This window comes from Hermetia illucens, chromosome 1, assembly GCF_905115235.1.
Source record: "Hermetia illucens chromosome 1, iHerIll2.2.curated.20191125, whole genome shotgun sequence".
Lineage (NCBI taxonomy): Eukaryota > Metazoa > Arthropoda > Insecta > Diptera > Stratiomyidae > Hermetia > Hermetia illucens.
In genome coordinates, this window is record NC_051849.1 from 181,008,646 (window position 1) to 181,024,130 (window position 15,485).

General features: G+C 42.8%; 1 protein-coding gene across 1 annotated transcript; it reads left to right on the forward strand.

Annotated features, from left to right (window-relative positions):
• The first annotated feature begins 3 nt into the window (after positions 1 to 3).
• Positions 4 to 9,936, forward strand: LOC119660956 (vacuolar fusion protein MON1 homolog A). The gene is made up of 4 exons (XM_038069999.1): positions 4 to 681; positions 792 to 937; positions 8,847 to 9,048; positions 9,108 to 9,936. The coding sequence occupies exons 1-4, from the start codon at positions 155 to 157 to the stop codon at positions 9,736 to 9,738; spliced, it is 1,506 nt and encodes a 501-aa protein (XP_037925927.1). The 5' UTR covers positions 4 to 154; the 3' UTR covers positions 9,739 to 9,936.
• The last annotated feature ends 5,549 nt before the right edge of the window (positions 9,937 to 15,485 follow it).

Here is a 15,485-nt window from a genome sequence, read left to right on the forward strand (position 1 = left end):
CCAGAACTGAATAAGTTTCTGGAGTGGGGCGTCCGTGAAATTTCGCTTTACTAATGTATTCAAAATCTAATTAACTACACAGTGTTAAACCCATTACAATCAATTTTCGATACATTCTTCCAATGAGATTTCACTGATACCGTAATCGACAACAATGGAAACTGGATCGAGTACGCCCGCGGGAAGTGAAGAAAACTTCGAGGACTTCTCCGACGGAACTGTTGACTATCAGGAAGTCGAGGAGGAGGAGAACAAACACAGTATTATCCAGGAAATTAGAAATGAATTATCCCCAGAAGGTGCATCGTCAAGCAATGGCTTCAAGAAATCTGAATCGTTTGCCAGTGTCAGAAGTAAGGACTTCTGCGAATCCATGGAGGATTTGGATGTTTCGCCGGACGATTACTTTCACGACAAGGAATGGATCCAAAAGCGGAAACATATCTTTATCCTGAGCTCGGCCGGCAAACCCATTTACTCCTTGCACGAGAACGAGGGAAAATTAGCAACACTCTGTGGCACGTTGCAAGCTTTGGTCAGTTTCGTCCAAGCAAACAATGACACTATCACGTCGATTGTTGCTGACGGAATCAAATTTGTTTTTCTGATAAGGAGCTCATTGATTTTGGTGGCGGCGACTAGAGATAATATAGCAGTACAGCAATTGCAAATGCAGCTCAAGTGAGTTCCAATTGTAAACACTTTGTACGCCTTAATTTAATTACCGCCAAAACTTAAATAGAATTTGTGTTTACAATTCCATTAATTGTTTGTCGTTTCGTCATTTTCAGCGACGTTTATAATCAAATACTGTCCACGCTGCCCCATATGACGAAAATTTTCGAGAAGCGACAGAACTACGACTTAAGAAAACAATTGGCGGGAACCGAGAGACTTATTGATCATTTGCTAGTCAATGATACAAGCAATAAGAAAAGTGAGTATGATGAAGACATACATACATTCTAGGCAAGAATACCTCTGTGTAAGGGAGAAATGAAATTACACTAGGGGGTAGGTAGGTAGGTATCAGTGGCCGCTCCGAGGAGCCCAATTAACGCTTTGGTGCGCCCTTTTGATGCCATAAACTCCTAACACCGTGACTGTTGTTATGGGAACAGGGAGGCAGAGTCCAGCCGGCTCGGATCTTCAGAGCCAGCCCGTAGCATTCACCAAGGAAAGCAGCTCTCAAACCGTGCAGCTAGAAATCTCTCTGAGATCCCCAAAGAATGGTTTACCCAGTGTCCATAGCCTGACTCTAGCCAGAGCTGGGTCATCGCAAAGAAAGTGCATGAAGATTTCCCTTCCTTCTACGCAACTTTGGCAATGCGAGTTCTAGAGTATGCCGAACTTAGCGTGCCGCTCAGACGATTCAGCGCGTCTCTGTACTCCCCCACCAGCCTGAAAGATGTCGTCGCTGAGTGCAAGGCCTTGATGGCCGCTTAGCTGTCAGTCAAAATGGCTATCTTACGCTTGGGGCTCGAATCACGCTCCAGTCATCGAAAGACTTCCAATATCGCCAGTACTTCCGCCTGGAATACACTGGTGAAACCTGGGAGACCATACGACTTGGATACACCGTGTGTATTTGAGAAAACCTCCGCGCCGCGCTGCTGTCCAAGTTCGTAAAATTTCGTCCATTACTATTAACCAGGGCACCGGTGAGATGGCGCCACCCTGGGGCGTGCCTCTGTTCCCAGCTCTGGTCAAGTGATTGTCTCCCAGATCCGCTGGGACTTAAAAAAGGCGTTCTCTTCATAATCGTCCTTAAGTGAATATCCAGGACCCGTTCTAGGGTCTTCAGTACGAAAGAGGTCAGGCTGATTGGTCAAAACTCCTTCGCGGACTCATGACTGCGCCTGCCCCCTTTCGGTATGAAAACCACTCGTGCGCGTCTCCAGGACTGCGGTACGTATCCTAAAGAGATGCAACTCCGGTAAATCTCAACAAGCCACGGGACAACCTTTTCCTGCTGCTTCTGTAGCATGCCTGGCATTACGCCATCTGGGCGTGGAGATTTGTATGCGGAGAAGCTGTTTATAGCCCAGCCGATCCTATCCTCGGTAATTACCGATTTGATAGTCTCGCACAGCTGGGGTTGCCGCAAACCCTCCAAGCAAGGTTCTGACTCACCGTCCTCCTCGCTGGAGGGAAAGTGCGTTTGAACCAGCAGCTGCAGGGTTTCGCTAGAAGATTCCATCCGAGAGCCTTCCGATTTTTTAAGAAAGGATGGTCTCTTATGTTCCTTGGACAGAATCTTACTGAGCCTCGCGGATTCACTTGTGCTTTCGATGTTCTGACAATAGTCCAATCAAGGCTGCCTCTTGGCGGTCCTGATGGCCGGCTTGTACTTCTTCAGGCAGTCCTTGTATGGCTGTCAGTATTTTAGTCTGTAGCAGATGTTGAAGATTTCTTTGGTCAGCTTCCTGAGGCTAGAGAGATCTTCATTCCACCACGGTGCCAGCGTCTTTTTGCTGTACTTAGTAGGGCACGAGACTTTAAAGGCGGTATCGAATGCCTTTTCCAGAGCCCCGACCTTTGACTCCAATTCGTCTGTCGTGCCAATCTTACCAATTTGCGCACCGGAGAGTTTGTTCTTAATTACCTGACCAAAGTTTCTCCAGTCGATCCTCCTGGGGTCTCTAAAGAGCTTGGAGACCTCTGCGGCAAGTTTACACTAAATTTCCTAGAATTTTTGAAACTACCGTTCTTTTAAATAAAATCCAAATATAGCATTCATTCCATGTCGTTCCAACGCAAACGTACCTCTCCCTTATGAAGTGCTACTATATACAACTTTGGTGAACTCTCTAGAAGCAGAACCAAGTCGATTCTAGGATCGATTGAGGCACTGGTCGGAAGGCTCTTGCTTCCTTCCGACATTTAAAATGAATAGACTTCGTGGGAGAAATGGTAGATAGTAGGGTAGCTTTGCGGACCTTGGAGTCACCAAAGCCTGATAGGTGGTTTATCAACTGAAAAACTTGGCTTTAGTAAGACAATGTCCAAGTGAAAGCTAGTGAGAAAAAATGTTTATCGACAATAAAATGCTGACCAATTGGTAAATTTACAAGAATGCCAACCGGGAAGTAAAGATAGTGATCATTGCTTGCCTAGCGGTCCGTTCCAAAGATCTTTATGATTACAAAAAGGGAGATATCAAAATGAACGCGGTACTCCCGCTTCCTTCCAGTGCTGTTTGCTTCCTGGAAGAAAGGCTTCAGCTTGTCCCAAGATCTTCTTGAACTTGCCACCAACGCCCAAACTGAACGCTCGAGCACCTTATAGAGGTCCTCATATGATGGCTGCTGCGCTTTCCGGGGGGGGGGGGCATCAGTCCTCACCAGAACGTGAATACAAGCTTCGAGTTCCCTATAGGGGTGTGAACCGCCGGCTGCGTGTGACGAGATGGTAGAGGTGACTTTAATCTGGGAATCGGCTCTCGTAGTAGACACGACAATCCGATCTCTCCAAGGTCGTCTCTTCTGCCGAGGACCGGGTCGCTAAAGAGTCGAACGTTCTCGTCGCGCGCTATAATAGCTGGCTTCAGCGTCTGATGCCAACGTTGTAGCATCCCGTTGGACTGCAGATGGTATGCAATTGTCCGCTGACATTTGAATTCCAGAACATTTCCGAGCTCCGCGAAGTGAGCAGATTCAAGTTGTATTCCTTGGTCTGTGATGATGACGGGCACCAAAGCGCGGAATCCGCTCTCGACAGAGGGCGTCAGCACACACTGTTATGTCTTTCAGAGGTATTGCCTCAGGCCACCTCGTAAACCAATCAGTAATCGGGTGGCAATACTTGGAGCCGTGCGGGTCTCGCAAAGGGCCTATAATATGAAGATGTATAGTGTGGAAGCACCTTGTTGACCTATTGAATACACCTACTTCCTTTTAAGCATGTCTACGGACTTTACACTTTTGGCATGTGATGCATTCTCTGGCCCCCCTGGAATATAGCTCAACTGTCTCCTCATCTAGCCCGACCAGCACCAGATTGAAGCGAATGGCGTTCATTGTGATGCCGGCCAAGGGGAATCGGGTCTCGAGCTGGAGGGACCATCCTGCCGGGCTTCTGCGCCAAAACGGCGGCACCCATACAGCTGCAACCGTTATCGAGGGACTGGCTTCTATTCAAGTAGACGTCGTGAGCGAACAACAAAGGGAATATTGGAAAACACGAATGCAAAAAAGAGCAGAACAATAGAGGGAAAGGAAAATGAGGCTTTCTCTGTTTTTATATGTATGTTTTTACGGAAGAGAAAGAGGTAGTGCTGTCTTGCGGTCTGATGTATTTTACTTGAATAGTGCTCAATAACAGGAAATGACAATGAAATTTAAATTGTAACCATGCTTAAATTAATTATACACCTTTTCCTTTCCGGAAATGTTCACCTAAACCTGGCATCGATCGGGCTAATGCTATCTACTATTGCGATCCAAATGCTACTGTGTTCCTGGCGACAAGCTGTGTCGTCGGCTTTTCTTTGGAGACGCCGCTAACTTGAAGAAGACTATAACAGGTTTCCGCTGTGTGTCTGCGGATTGGGAACGACGGGGCGGTCGCACTCGGCTTGTTATCTTATCGGGAAAAAAGGAGCGCTCGCACTCGGCTTCTGTCTGCTGGGCTGGGAATCGAATGATAACTCGACTGCACGGTCTGCCTGGTCAGCTTCCCATCAAATAGAGTGGAGATTACCAACTAATGTTAGAAGGTCTGCATATACCCTGCTTAAGTAGTTGTTCAAACTCTTTCCGCGCAACAGCGAGCTTCTGGGGTGGTAGAGGACGCACCTTCGAAAAGGTTGGGCGACCAGTAGTGTCGATGTAGTGCTGGACGTCATGCTATAACTGGCTGGGAGAGACTACACTTGGTAGTACGCGAATGCGTGGATTGGCAACGTCCTCAAAAATTATAGGAAGGGTATTGTTGTTCGAACAGGTTGGAATTTTCCCTGACGAGAGATTGTGGGGTCTATCAGCGACCTATGTTGCATATCACAGTGGCACTGGAAGTTTGCGCCTAATAGAGGGACACTGTTGTCAGTCAAAATAAAGCGCCACGAAAAATCCTACGCAAGCCAAGAATCACGTCTATTGCTTGTAATCATAAGTTGCGATGGGTGTGCATTTTGCTGCCACTAATTTTAGCTGCTGGGGGACCAGTTCGCTGGGTCTGGAGACGGACGGGATCGAGACTTCCTTTCGGGTATCGCTGACGGGCGTCATTATTCATCCGACCGATTTTTTTATCACATTAATGTTAAGCAAAACGTACAATTGTAGAAAAGGCAATAATGACAATTTATTGAACCAACAGAGAAATAATAACTTTTTCCTGAAACGATTTTTGATTTACTCTGGTTTCTAATCAATTATTTTTTAAACCTTTTTGAAATAATGAAATGAGCAGGCATGGTTTGATTTGTGCCACACGAACTCAGTTGTTATGCTCTACGACAACACCTAGTACCAACAGAATTCGTGCGCTGGGTTAAAATGCTCTACCACGATCCGAAAAGTTAGGTTCGAAGTGTTACCACTCCCCTTTGTTCTTTCTATAGACACTATCACACGGGACATCCAACATCCAGCGCCCTATACACTATTTTATGCAGATGATGTTTTCCTAGCGTCATGCAACACGATCTCAGTGGCTGTGACCTGCCAAGAATTGCGCGATTTATGTATCTCGCTGCTTCATGCATTAGCGCAACCTGTCCGAAGTGCCGTTCCACAACTGATGTTGTTTGTGATCGACGTATCAACAAACGTCTCAATTCGAAAATTTATCACAGTACCGTCCGCCCTGTCGCCCTCTATAATTCTGAGTGTTGGCCGGTTATAAAAAACAATGAACGGCGCCTCGCGATAATGGGGACGAAGATGTTGCGTTGGACTAGTTGAGTAATTCGCTATGAAAACATCCGAAATGAATATGTCCGCGATCGATATAGGGTTACACTGTTTATATGAACAATGCGAGAGAGGCGATTGGTCTGAACATCGGGGTCGATGGTCAGTATGCTAGCAGGTCAGTTGAAAGTTTCTCGACTATATCCAGATCAGGCCTATGACCGAGCAAAATGGCGCAATGAATAATAACAAGCCGACCCCGCTTGTTAACAAGACACAGGCTGAAGAAAATGATCAAGAAATTCAGCAATAAGTGGAGGGTCAGCTCTAGTGAATTTGACGCCGGTAACAGATGGTTAAATTACTTTAAAAGAAAATCGGCCACTTGAAAATTATTGGGCTGTAACAAAAGGATCAATAAATCCATGCTACAACTGTTTGAAAGTCCAGATATGCGGATTCGGAACAAGTGCTAGTTCACAAGCTAGGCAGTGTAGAGGTGACAGTAAAAGCAAAGAACGAGGACTCCACAATCAATATATCAGCTCTAGTATTATCAAATATTACTAGTTTATGTCCAGCAGTCAAGACATCAGCTAAACTTTCAATGACGCTATCCGTCAAAAATTTTGCTTACCGCATCTGCGGAACTCCAGGACGAGTCGACATTTTACTATAATACACTACAGATTAAAAAAAATGGGAAATCAATGAAGTACCGACTAAGCAACCTGCGAAAGCAGCCATTGAATGGTATCAGCAAACCACCAGATCAGATAGTACTGGGAGGTACGTTGTCTGACTTCCATTCAAAGAAGATGCTGAGCCCAGAAGAACCTTGAGCAATTCTATTCAGAAGACACATATCCAATTTGCAGGATTGGAAAAAGTCTGACCAACAACGAATCCTTGAGATGTTAATAGATAGCATTCATGGAAGAATACTTTGAACTTCGGTCACATGGTAGAAGTATCGAAGCAAGATAGATGCTTGAGGCGTACTTATTATCTGCCGCATCCCCCTGGGTACTAATCTTTGCTAGTAAAACAACAAAATTACAAGTCGTGTTCAATGCATCTCAGTTAACACCATCAGGCGAATCGCTCAACGACACGTTACTCATTGATCCAAATATCCACAACAGTATCGTGTGAGTTCTTATGAAGTGGGTAACATATCGGTGCGTGATGGCAGCTGATATATAGAAGATGGATCAACATTTCCAGCGAATTTTATGAAGTAGCCATCCACCCAGCCATCCAACCCCTTAAACACGTCAAACTAACCACAGTGGCATATGGTATTGCTACCGCTCCTTGCAACTGGCAGACGACGAATAACTGTACCATTCTGAAGCTTGTCGGGTGATAGTAGAGGATTTCTACGCTGATGATGTCTTGACCGGCAGAAATAACCACAGGGAAGCCCAGGCACTTCAGCAGAAACTCATAAAAGTGTTACTAGAAGGAGGTTACGAAAATGAGTAAAAAATCACAATGTTCTGCTGGAATCTATTGTTGCCTCAGATCGGGAAACAAAGATACCATTAAGCATCAATGAGGACGAGCACATCAAGGCATTGGGGTTACGGTGGCAGCGAGCACGGAATTCCTTTCTGTTCAAAGCCAAACTGGAAGAAATCATCGATAAGGTGCTAATGAAACGTCAGCTTCTTTCTGAGATCGCAAAGCTATTGATTAAGATGGGACCATGTATCGTCATAGGCAAAATATTGATCTAGCAATTGAGGAGGCTATGACAAAAGAATTGGGATGAATCAGTAGAAAAGGAACACGATGCAAAATGGCGGTCACAAATACCAGTTCTGCAGGAGATTTCAATTCCAAGGTGGTTACACTGCAACAATTTAGCTCGCATACAAATTCACGGATTTTGTGATGCGTCGGAAGCAGCAGTCATTTTCGTGCCTATTGAAGAACATCATGACTCCACTATCGTTAAACTCCTGACATCAAAAACCAAGCTTGCCCCGTTGAAAGTACAATCAATCTCGCGCTTGGAGCTGTGCAGCGCAGTGTCTTTGTGCGACTTAATGGCAACCACATTAGAAGTCCATGGTTTGACTAATGCCAGTCCGTATTACCGGACCGATTCCATGATCGTTTTACAATGGCTTCTGAGTCCAGCGGTAAAGTGGAAGGTGTTTGTCGGTAATAGTGTGAGACATATACGCTCAACGTCTGACATCAAACAATGGCGACACATAAGCAGCCAAGTAAATCCAGAAGATATCGCATACCCTGGAATCTTCCCGAAACTATTGATTAACCATACATTATGGTGCGATGGACCAGACTGGATGAGCGAACATCAACAAAAGTGGCCGAAATTAAAATTTCCTTGCGACGAATAGGTCACTAACTTGGAATTACGTGCTTAACGACCGTACAGACAAAAGAAAGGAACAATCTGTCACAACGGTTTTCCTCATTAACAAGACTCATCAGAGTAGCTGCGTTTGTAGGAGATGGAGGACGAACTCTCGAAACTCTTTTTTGAAAGCAGATGAGCTCCAACAAGCAGAAAACACTCTCATTAGGATGATTCAGCAAGAAACATTTGCAGATGAAATCAATCTACTTAAAACTGGCAAACCCTGGCCAAAACTAGTTCGCTGATTAGGTTAACACCGTTTCTCCATTTCAATCAGATCCTGCGGGTTGGTGGAAAGATGCAGTAGAGTGCTATTCAAAGGAGGCCGATAATACAGAGGAGCAAGAACTTTTACGTATAAACTCTAGTGCTGTTTTCTGTCTCCTTATGATAATACGGCATGGTATTGAATTCACAATACCAAGAGAACTCATATGTCCCTAAAGAATACTTTAAAAAGCAAATCATTGTTAAATCTTTTTGGGCGACAAAACAACATCTGGATTTTCAATATACCCATTTTTAATTAATGAGATTCTTAGCTACAGAGATAAGCAAGAACTAACGTTTTTATTGCTATTTTATCTTTTCAGTTACAAACAATGTCTTCACCACCCTAACAAACACAGTTCAAGTGCTACCACTGAGCACGGCAATGCGGAATAATGTAACTTCTGCCATTCAAAATAATTGCTCAAAGATTCGAGATTTGGTTTTTGCTGTCCTGATTGCCAACAATAAACTGATAGTTCTAGTACGAATGAAAAAGTATTCAATTCACCCGGCAGATCTTAGGTAAGCAAAGAACATTATGTAATAAATATTTTTTAGTCCTATCATTCCTCATCTTTCAGATTAATATTCAACCTAATTGAATGTTCGGAAAGTTTCAAAACGGCTGAAAGTTGGACTCCAATTTGTCTTCCAAAGTTCGACATGAATGGGTATTTATATGCTCACGTCTCATACCTAGCAGACGATTGTCAAGCTTGTCTTCTCCTCCTATCTGTTGATCCCAATGTTTTCTTCACGCTCTCCGATGCCAAAAAGAAAATCACCGAGAAACTACGACGATCCCATTGTCTAGAAGCAATAAACGAGGAGATGAACAACCGCGGCGTTAATCTTCGAACAATTGGAATTCCAGAAATGCGACACTTTCTCTACAAGTGCAAAGTGAGTGCCCAGCTACTATGTGCCGAATTAACACATCCATATTCAAGCCCCAGTGAGTTTGATCGGTTGTATTCAATCTATTGCGATATGTATCATAGGATTCATAACAACCTCCGGCCTCTGAAACTGATCTATCACGTTGGCGAAAAAGAGTTAGTGTTAGCTTGGGTTGCGCAAGCTTATGAGCTTTACGCCGTTTTCGAACCGACGATAGATAAAAATTTGGTAATAAAGCTTGTGAATAAACTGGTGCGATGGGTGGAGAAAGAGCAAGACATTCTGTTTATTAAAAACCACCCAAATTTCTAGTGTATATATATTTAGTGACGGAGAATTTTATCTGTATTGCATGTAATCATACGCTTTTAGGCCATAAGAACAAGAGCACTGTAATTTTATTTTAACACTAGTTATGTGATGATGATTATTATTGCAACTCATGATGAGTTGACGGTTATAGAGCAATTTGTACGTATGACGATAAAGTAATAAAAGGAATATATATATATGAAATACAAAGTTTTTATTGAATGGGTTTCATACAAAAGATTGTTTTTCAGTCTCCTAATATGGCCGTCTTTTTGTCCATCTGTTGCGTATCTATTAACGTACTATCCCTACACACGCAGAACCAACTTTGGAACCTAATTTTATCCACTCTATAACTTTATTTCATGGTTACTTGAGCAACCTCTGCTGCCTATGATCTCAATTACTGTAAGCTTATAAAGATGTTCCCACCGTAGCGGAACTCTTATCAACACACTTCCATTGCATACTAGCGGAATTACCGTTGCCTCCACCACCCATAACTTAATCATTGTTGCTTTCTTTGTAGCGGTGTAACTGCTACGTCGTTAAATTAAAGAACGATTCAGTCGGTTTTTCAAGCATTGTAAATAACTTAAATTACACTAAGTGCTATAATTATATCATATAATTTGTTGGCAATGTAGTGCTAGAAGAAAGTGTGGAACTGTGACCTGCCAATCGTCTCGTCCACACCGCAGCTATCACAGACTGACGAGGGAGCCACGCCAATCTTGGTCAGGAAGGTTTTACAAAAGGAAAATAATTATAATAATAATCGTTGGCGTAATAATCCAATTGGATCAGGGCCTTGAAATGTGTCTTCATTGAAGACCGTAGCGGTACACTACAGGATTACAGTACCCTAGGAGGCAATGTGGAGATTATTACCTTGATTTGACTCAGGTAATCACAGCTGAGACGGCTGGTATCCGACGTCAAATCACGATACAAATTCCACTGCCACCAATGAGATTTGAACTGCGACCTTCCATACGACAGCCTTGTGCTCTAACTACTCAGCTATCCGGACACTTACAAAAGGAAAGTTTGAACGCCTCGTTCCATTCAGAACCAATGGTGTTACGTGTTAGTTGCCAGCGTCAGAAAAAGGATAGAGAGAGGGAGTCAGAGTGCCAGTCGTTCTTGCTCGTTTGACATCAACATCCGTCATTTCGTTGTAAAAATTTCCGCTATGCAAAGAAAGAGTAAAATTTGTTGAAAACAGCCGTTAGTGTGTTTGATGTGATGTAATTATCCCTGATAAGGGAGGGATTGAACATTTTAGCATTGAGAATCTCTTTGAGGAGGTTCGTCCGCTAGCGCAAAGATGGTATATATTGGAGAACGCCTCATGAGGCCAAGACAACGCCTCAGGGAAGCCGCCGTAAGAGATTCGATTTTCTTCTGAAGGTATTTGGGAGCGAATACTGAAGAGGAGGCATTGTCAAGGATTGGTCTAACAGTCCCTCGAAATAACTTGAGACCTTCTCTAGGCTGAAGTCCTCAGCTGGCGGCCGATGGCAAAATTTATGACCCTGGTCGCCTTAATGCGCACCTTGGCAGTAAAAGAGGCGGAGATGATCTTTCTCAGGAAGGTGATTGACTTCTTATGCTCAAGATAGACATTGTTGATCTTGAGCCTGAAAATATCGAGGCGAGAACGATTAAAAGCTATCGTGCATGACTTCTCCAGGCTGACGGGAAACTTTAAGAAGTTGAACTGATTTATGAAGAGATCTGCCTATAGTCGAAGAATGTTTTCTGCATCCTCCCGGGAGGCTATAATTAGAAGGTCATCAGCATATTGGAAAATTTTCACTTGGCTGGAGCACTTATTACTAGGCTAAGGACAACCCTTGGGGAATGAATGCCGTTGTTTACCAGGACATGATGGCACTGCATCGCTAACATCCTATTGAGTATGATGTTCCATATCCATAGGATGATGTCAGGGGTAGGATGCATGTCGGGCATGATTCCTATGAAGAGCGACAGGTCAACCCTAACGAAACTTTGCTAGAAAAACAAAATAAAGTAAACAAATATACATCCACATTAAAAACTGAAATGAATTGTCGACGTCAACAAATATTTCATTGAAACCTTAAAATTCAGTATCACCGATTAGGCTTCTGTTCATTTTCATTGCCATAACGAACAAAGTTCCATTGGGGAGAAATGTCAGCATTTTTTTAATCATCATCCTTTTTTTAATCAGTGAGGTTAATTATATATTATATTCATGACCTTCCAGTAGCCAATAGATAAAAGCCAATATAGCATGCTTGGACCAGTGAGTAGTCTGGCATCCGAACTAGAACAATCAGTTGAATAGAGTTGCCCCAGTGACGTGCTGTAATCGATGTAATAGCCCCCTACGATGACGACGTCTGCGACAGAAGGGTTGACGGAAACGATATTGACGTATATACCTCTCATCCAAGTTATTCCGTATTAAAATGGCAGCATAACAACCACAAACTGCATACTTTGTACAGGAAAGTTTCCCAACGCTGTTTTAGGGTGTAAAAGGAACTTTCATATAATTGGGCATACGAAGTCATGGAGGAATCAAAAATCATGAACCCGGAAGGAAATAAACGTCACCAGCCCCAAAAGGCCGGACTACTGAACGAATCTCCTGTGACGGAACCATACCAGGCACCCGGAGAGAGCGTGGCCAGCCACGTGGCCGGTTTAAAAATACCCGGACTACTTCACAGTCAAGTCATCGTGTGAAGAAGGCGATGCCTGCCTGTTTCGAGGCATGAAAAAATTTTAAATCAATAATACAATTTCACATGAAAAATTTTTGAATTATGAATAAAATTTTAAATGAAATAGTTTTTAAATTATTTAATTTTTAATTTACTGTAGTAAAATAAAAATTAATACTACAAGTCGCTCCGAAGGACTCGCCGGAAATAATTGAAGTGAATTGCGAGAGATTGTAGCGAGCGTCCGGCTTTATTCTTACATTGTTTGTGCGAGCAAAACCGACCCGGATTGTGGGGTTATCTATCCACTCCAGTCCACGGCTTCCTGGGCTTTGTACGCATTCGCAGTGCCGCCCACTCGCTTCTTGTGGATTGTTCAGTTATGAGCGCCTTAAGAGGATCATCAGTGCTTGGCCTAGAAATTCCGGTTGCTCACAACCCCCTCTTCTATAACCCAACCCCAAGCGGATTCAGTGTCCTTCCGTTGGGGTGTTCAGAGGTGGCGGTGAGGAAGATGGGGCGGCAACCCTGTCGGCCAAACCAAAACCAAGTGGCCGAGGAGAACCGCCATAGTGGTGGCACCGAGGGACGCTGTACTCACTTTGGTTTGCCGGCCGTGATGCAGTAGGCGAATGCTCCAAAGACCTAATCAGGGCGATCAGACCCGAGCCTGCACGGGGACTCATCTGAAGTGACAAATTGGTCACGAAACCTCACGAGGGGTATACTGGTACCATGGGAATCGAGATAGCTCCTGAACTCTCATACTTCACGTGAACTCCCGTTCACCCCCCCCCCCCCATTGGGAGCTTCATGAGGGTCGTGGTTATGCTCAAGCGAGAAGAGACCTTCGGGCCTCGGCGTGGTGTTGGGTTTCAGCACGGGTGCCGTACTCCTTAGGTCGGTGGAGATTTGGGTATGTCTTGCATCCACCAGTATGAATGCTAAGCCATGCACTTGGTATAGACTGGTACCGTTATTTTTTGTCTCAGTGGGGCTCTCAAGGGTCCTCAAGTCAAAAAAAAAATTATTTCCATTTCATGCTATACTCATAAATCCAAAAAAATAGATCAAAGAAAGAGGAAAATGAAAAATAAAAATATATTTAAAAAAAATCAAATCAAAATAAAATTTAAACGATGCTTTACTCCGAGCTCGGCGTGGCATGTAGTGGTGATTGCCTCGTTTACCGCTGTGGATAAAATATTTAGGCTACTTACGTACTATTTGCTTAATTAATTTCTTTATTCATTCAAATATTTTTCCTTTCCCCATTCGAAATGTAAAATGTATTTAATCTATTTTAGATGATACAGCAGTTTTTGCTCGAACAGCCACTCGGTTGCGATTATCCACAGCAAATCCAGTATCCGATCCTACTATTCCGACGATATTGCAACGAAATGGATATAAACGACTCAAATGAGCATTGTTTGTGATGTTCTGCAGCAAAATAAATGAGATAAACAGATACTCGTCGCTTGGCAGGAGCTCGACACATAAAATGCGTCAACAAAACGTTGCCCCAATATTCAAAAATTAGTAAACGTTTTCTCAAATTTTATAACGCAGCAATCTAATCTATCATTGCGCATTTTTTTCCGTAGATTTTCTTTTAGGACGAAAAAAAACGGAACGATCTCCTCAAACACACAATCATTGATTAAGAAATGAAATTAACCATTGGTAAAGTATAAAACCCGCCGAATTCACCGACAAAACATTTGGATCAATAAAATTTCATTTTGAGATTGAAACCATGGGTCTCTTGTTTTCTAAACGCACATTTTTGTTAATCACTGTCAACTATAGTAGTTTTCGACCGTTGTAGTAATAATTTTGAGTAGTTCCTAAACGTAGTCCATTTTAATTAATGTAAACTCATTTTCATAATTAAATCTTCTAAGAGATTACTGAAAACATCGACAATTCACCTAGTTTGCGTTTTAGGTGCTTTTTCGCAAGTAACGAAACTACACAGTCCTCCTTTCACACTTTTCGAGGTGCCACCCAAAACCTTTTTCCTAATCCCACCGGCCGTTGACCAACTGTCCACTCATGAACCGGTCCCCATGCCGCTACGCTCGTCTTGAACTCTGTTGAACTGCGAGAGTTCATGTTGCAGCAACATGCGCGTGCGCCTAAGGATGCGGCAAATCATTCCCCTCTTGTCAATATCAATTCGCAAGAATGCATTCAATAATGTGCAATCTGCGGCGAACATTATGGTAAATGCAGATTATGGAATGCATTATTTGAGCAAATTAATTCGGAAAGATGCGAATGAGATTCGGCTCCCGTCGCAAAGCCGCGGTCACTACACCACATGCAACATGCTGACCCGTATTCACTTCAAGTAGCTTTAATGCTGCCTGAATATAACTTCACACCATATGAACGATTGACTTTATTTTTGATCTGACCAATCAGAAAAATGTCAGTTAAGATAGAGTTAATTGAAGTGTAAGGAAGTCTATCAAAACCACTTTGTTTGCAAAATACAAGTGTATATATTAACTTCATCATTATGTTGTAAAAAATACAAAAAACTACTTACTGCATATCGCATATGTATTAGAAAAGCTTATTCGTATGTCTAAATTAAAAACCACATTCTTTTAATCCACGTTGTCAAAATACTAAACCATTCACTAGCCAGCAAGATAGCACAATAAAAAATTATTAAATTGCATTTAAGTAAAAGGCATTCAATCCAAGTTAGTTCTGTTCGAGTGACGTCTAAAGAATCTATGACTTAAGCTTTTGCTTTCTGCTTGGATTTCACTGTGAAAGAATGAGGCAATGAAAATCGAAATGAAAGCATTATTCAAGGTAAAATAACCATCTCAAGCACCGTGTTATATTCAATGGTATTTGCTTAGTCAAATAAATACGAAATTCGTATATAATCAAAAAGTTCACACACCAAACTCAAAACAAGCTTGAAAATATTTAAAAAGAAAATCGTATCCCAATACTTCAAAAACTTACAAAACACCATTTACCTCTATAGCGCTTACTATCTAA

Coding starts and splice junctions, on each gene's coding strand:
- LOC119660956 (XM_038069999.1), top strand. CDS start 155: ATGGAAACTGGATCGAGTACGCCCGCGGGAAGTGAAGAAAACTTCGAG. Junction 938..8,846: donor TGATACAAGCAATAAGAAAA/GTGAGTATGATG, acceptor TTATCTTTTCAG/TTACAAACAATGTCTTCACC. Junction 9,049..9,107: donor ATTCACCCGGCAGATCTTAG/GTAAGCAAAGAA, acceptor CTCATCTTTCAG/ATTAATATTCAACCTAATTG.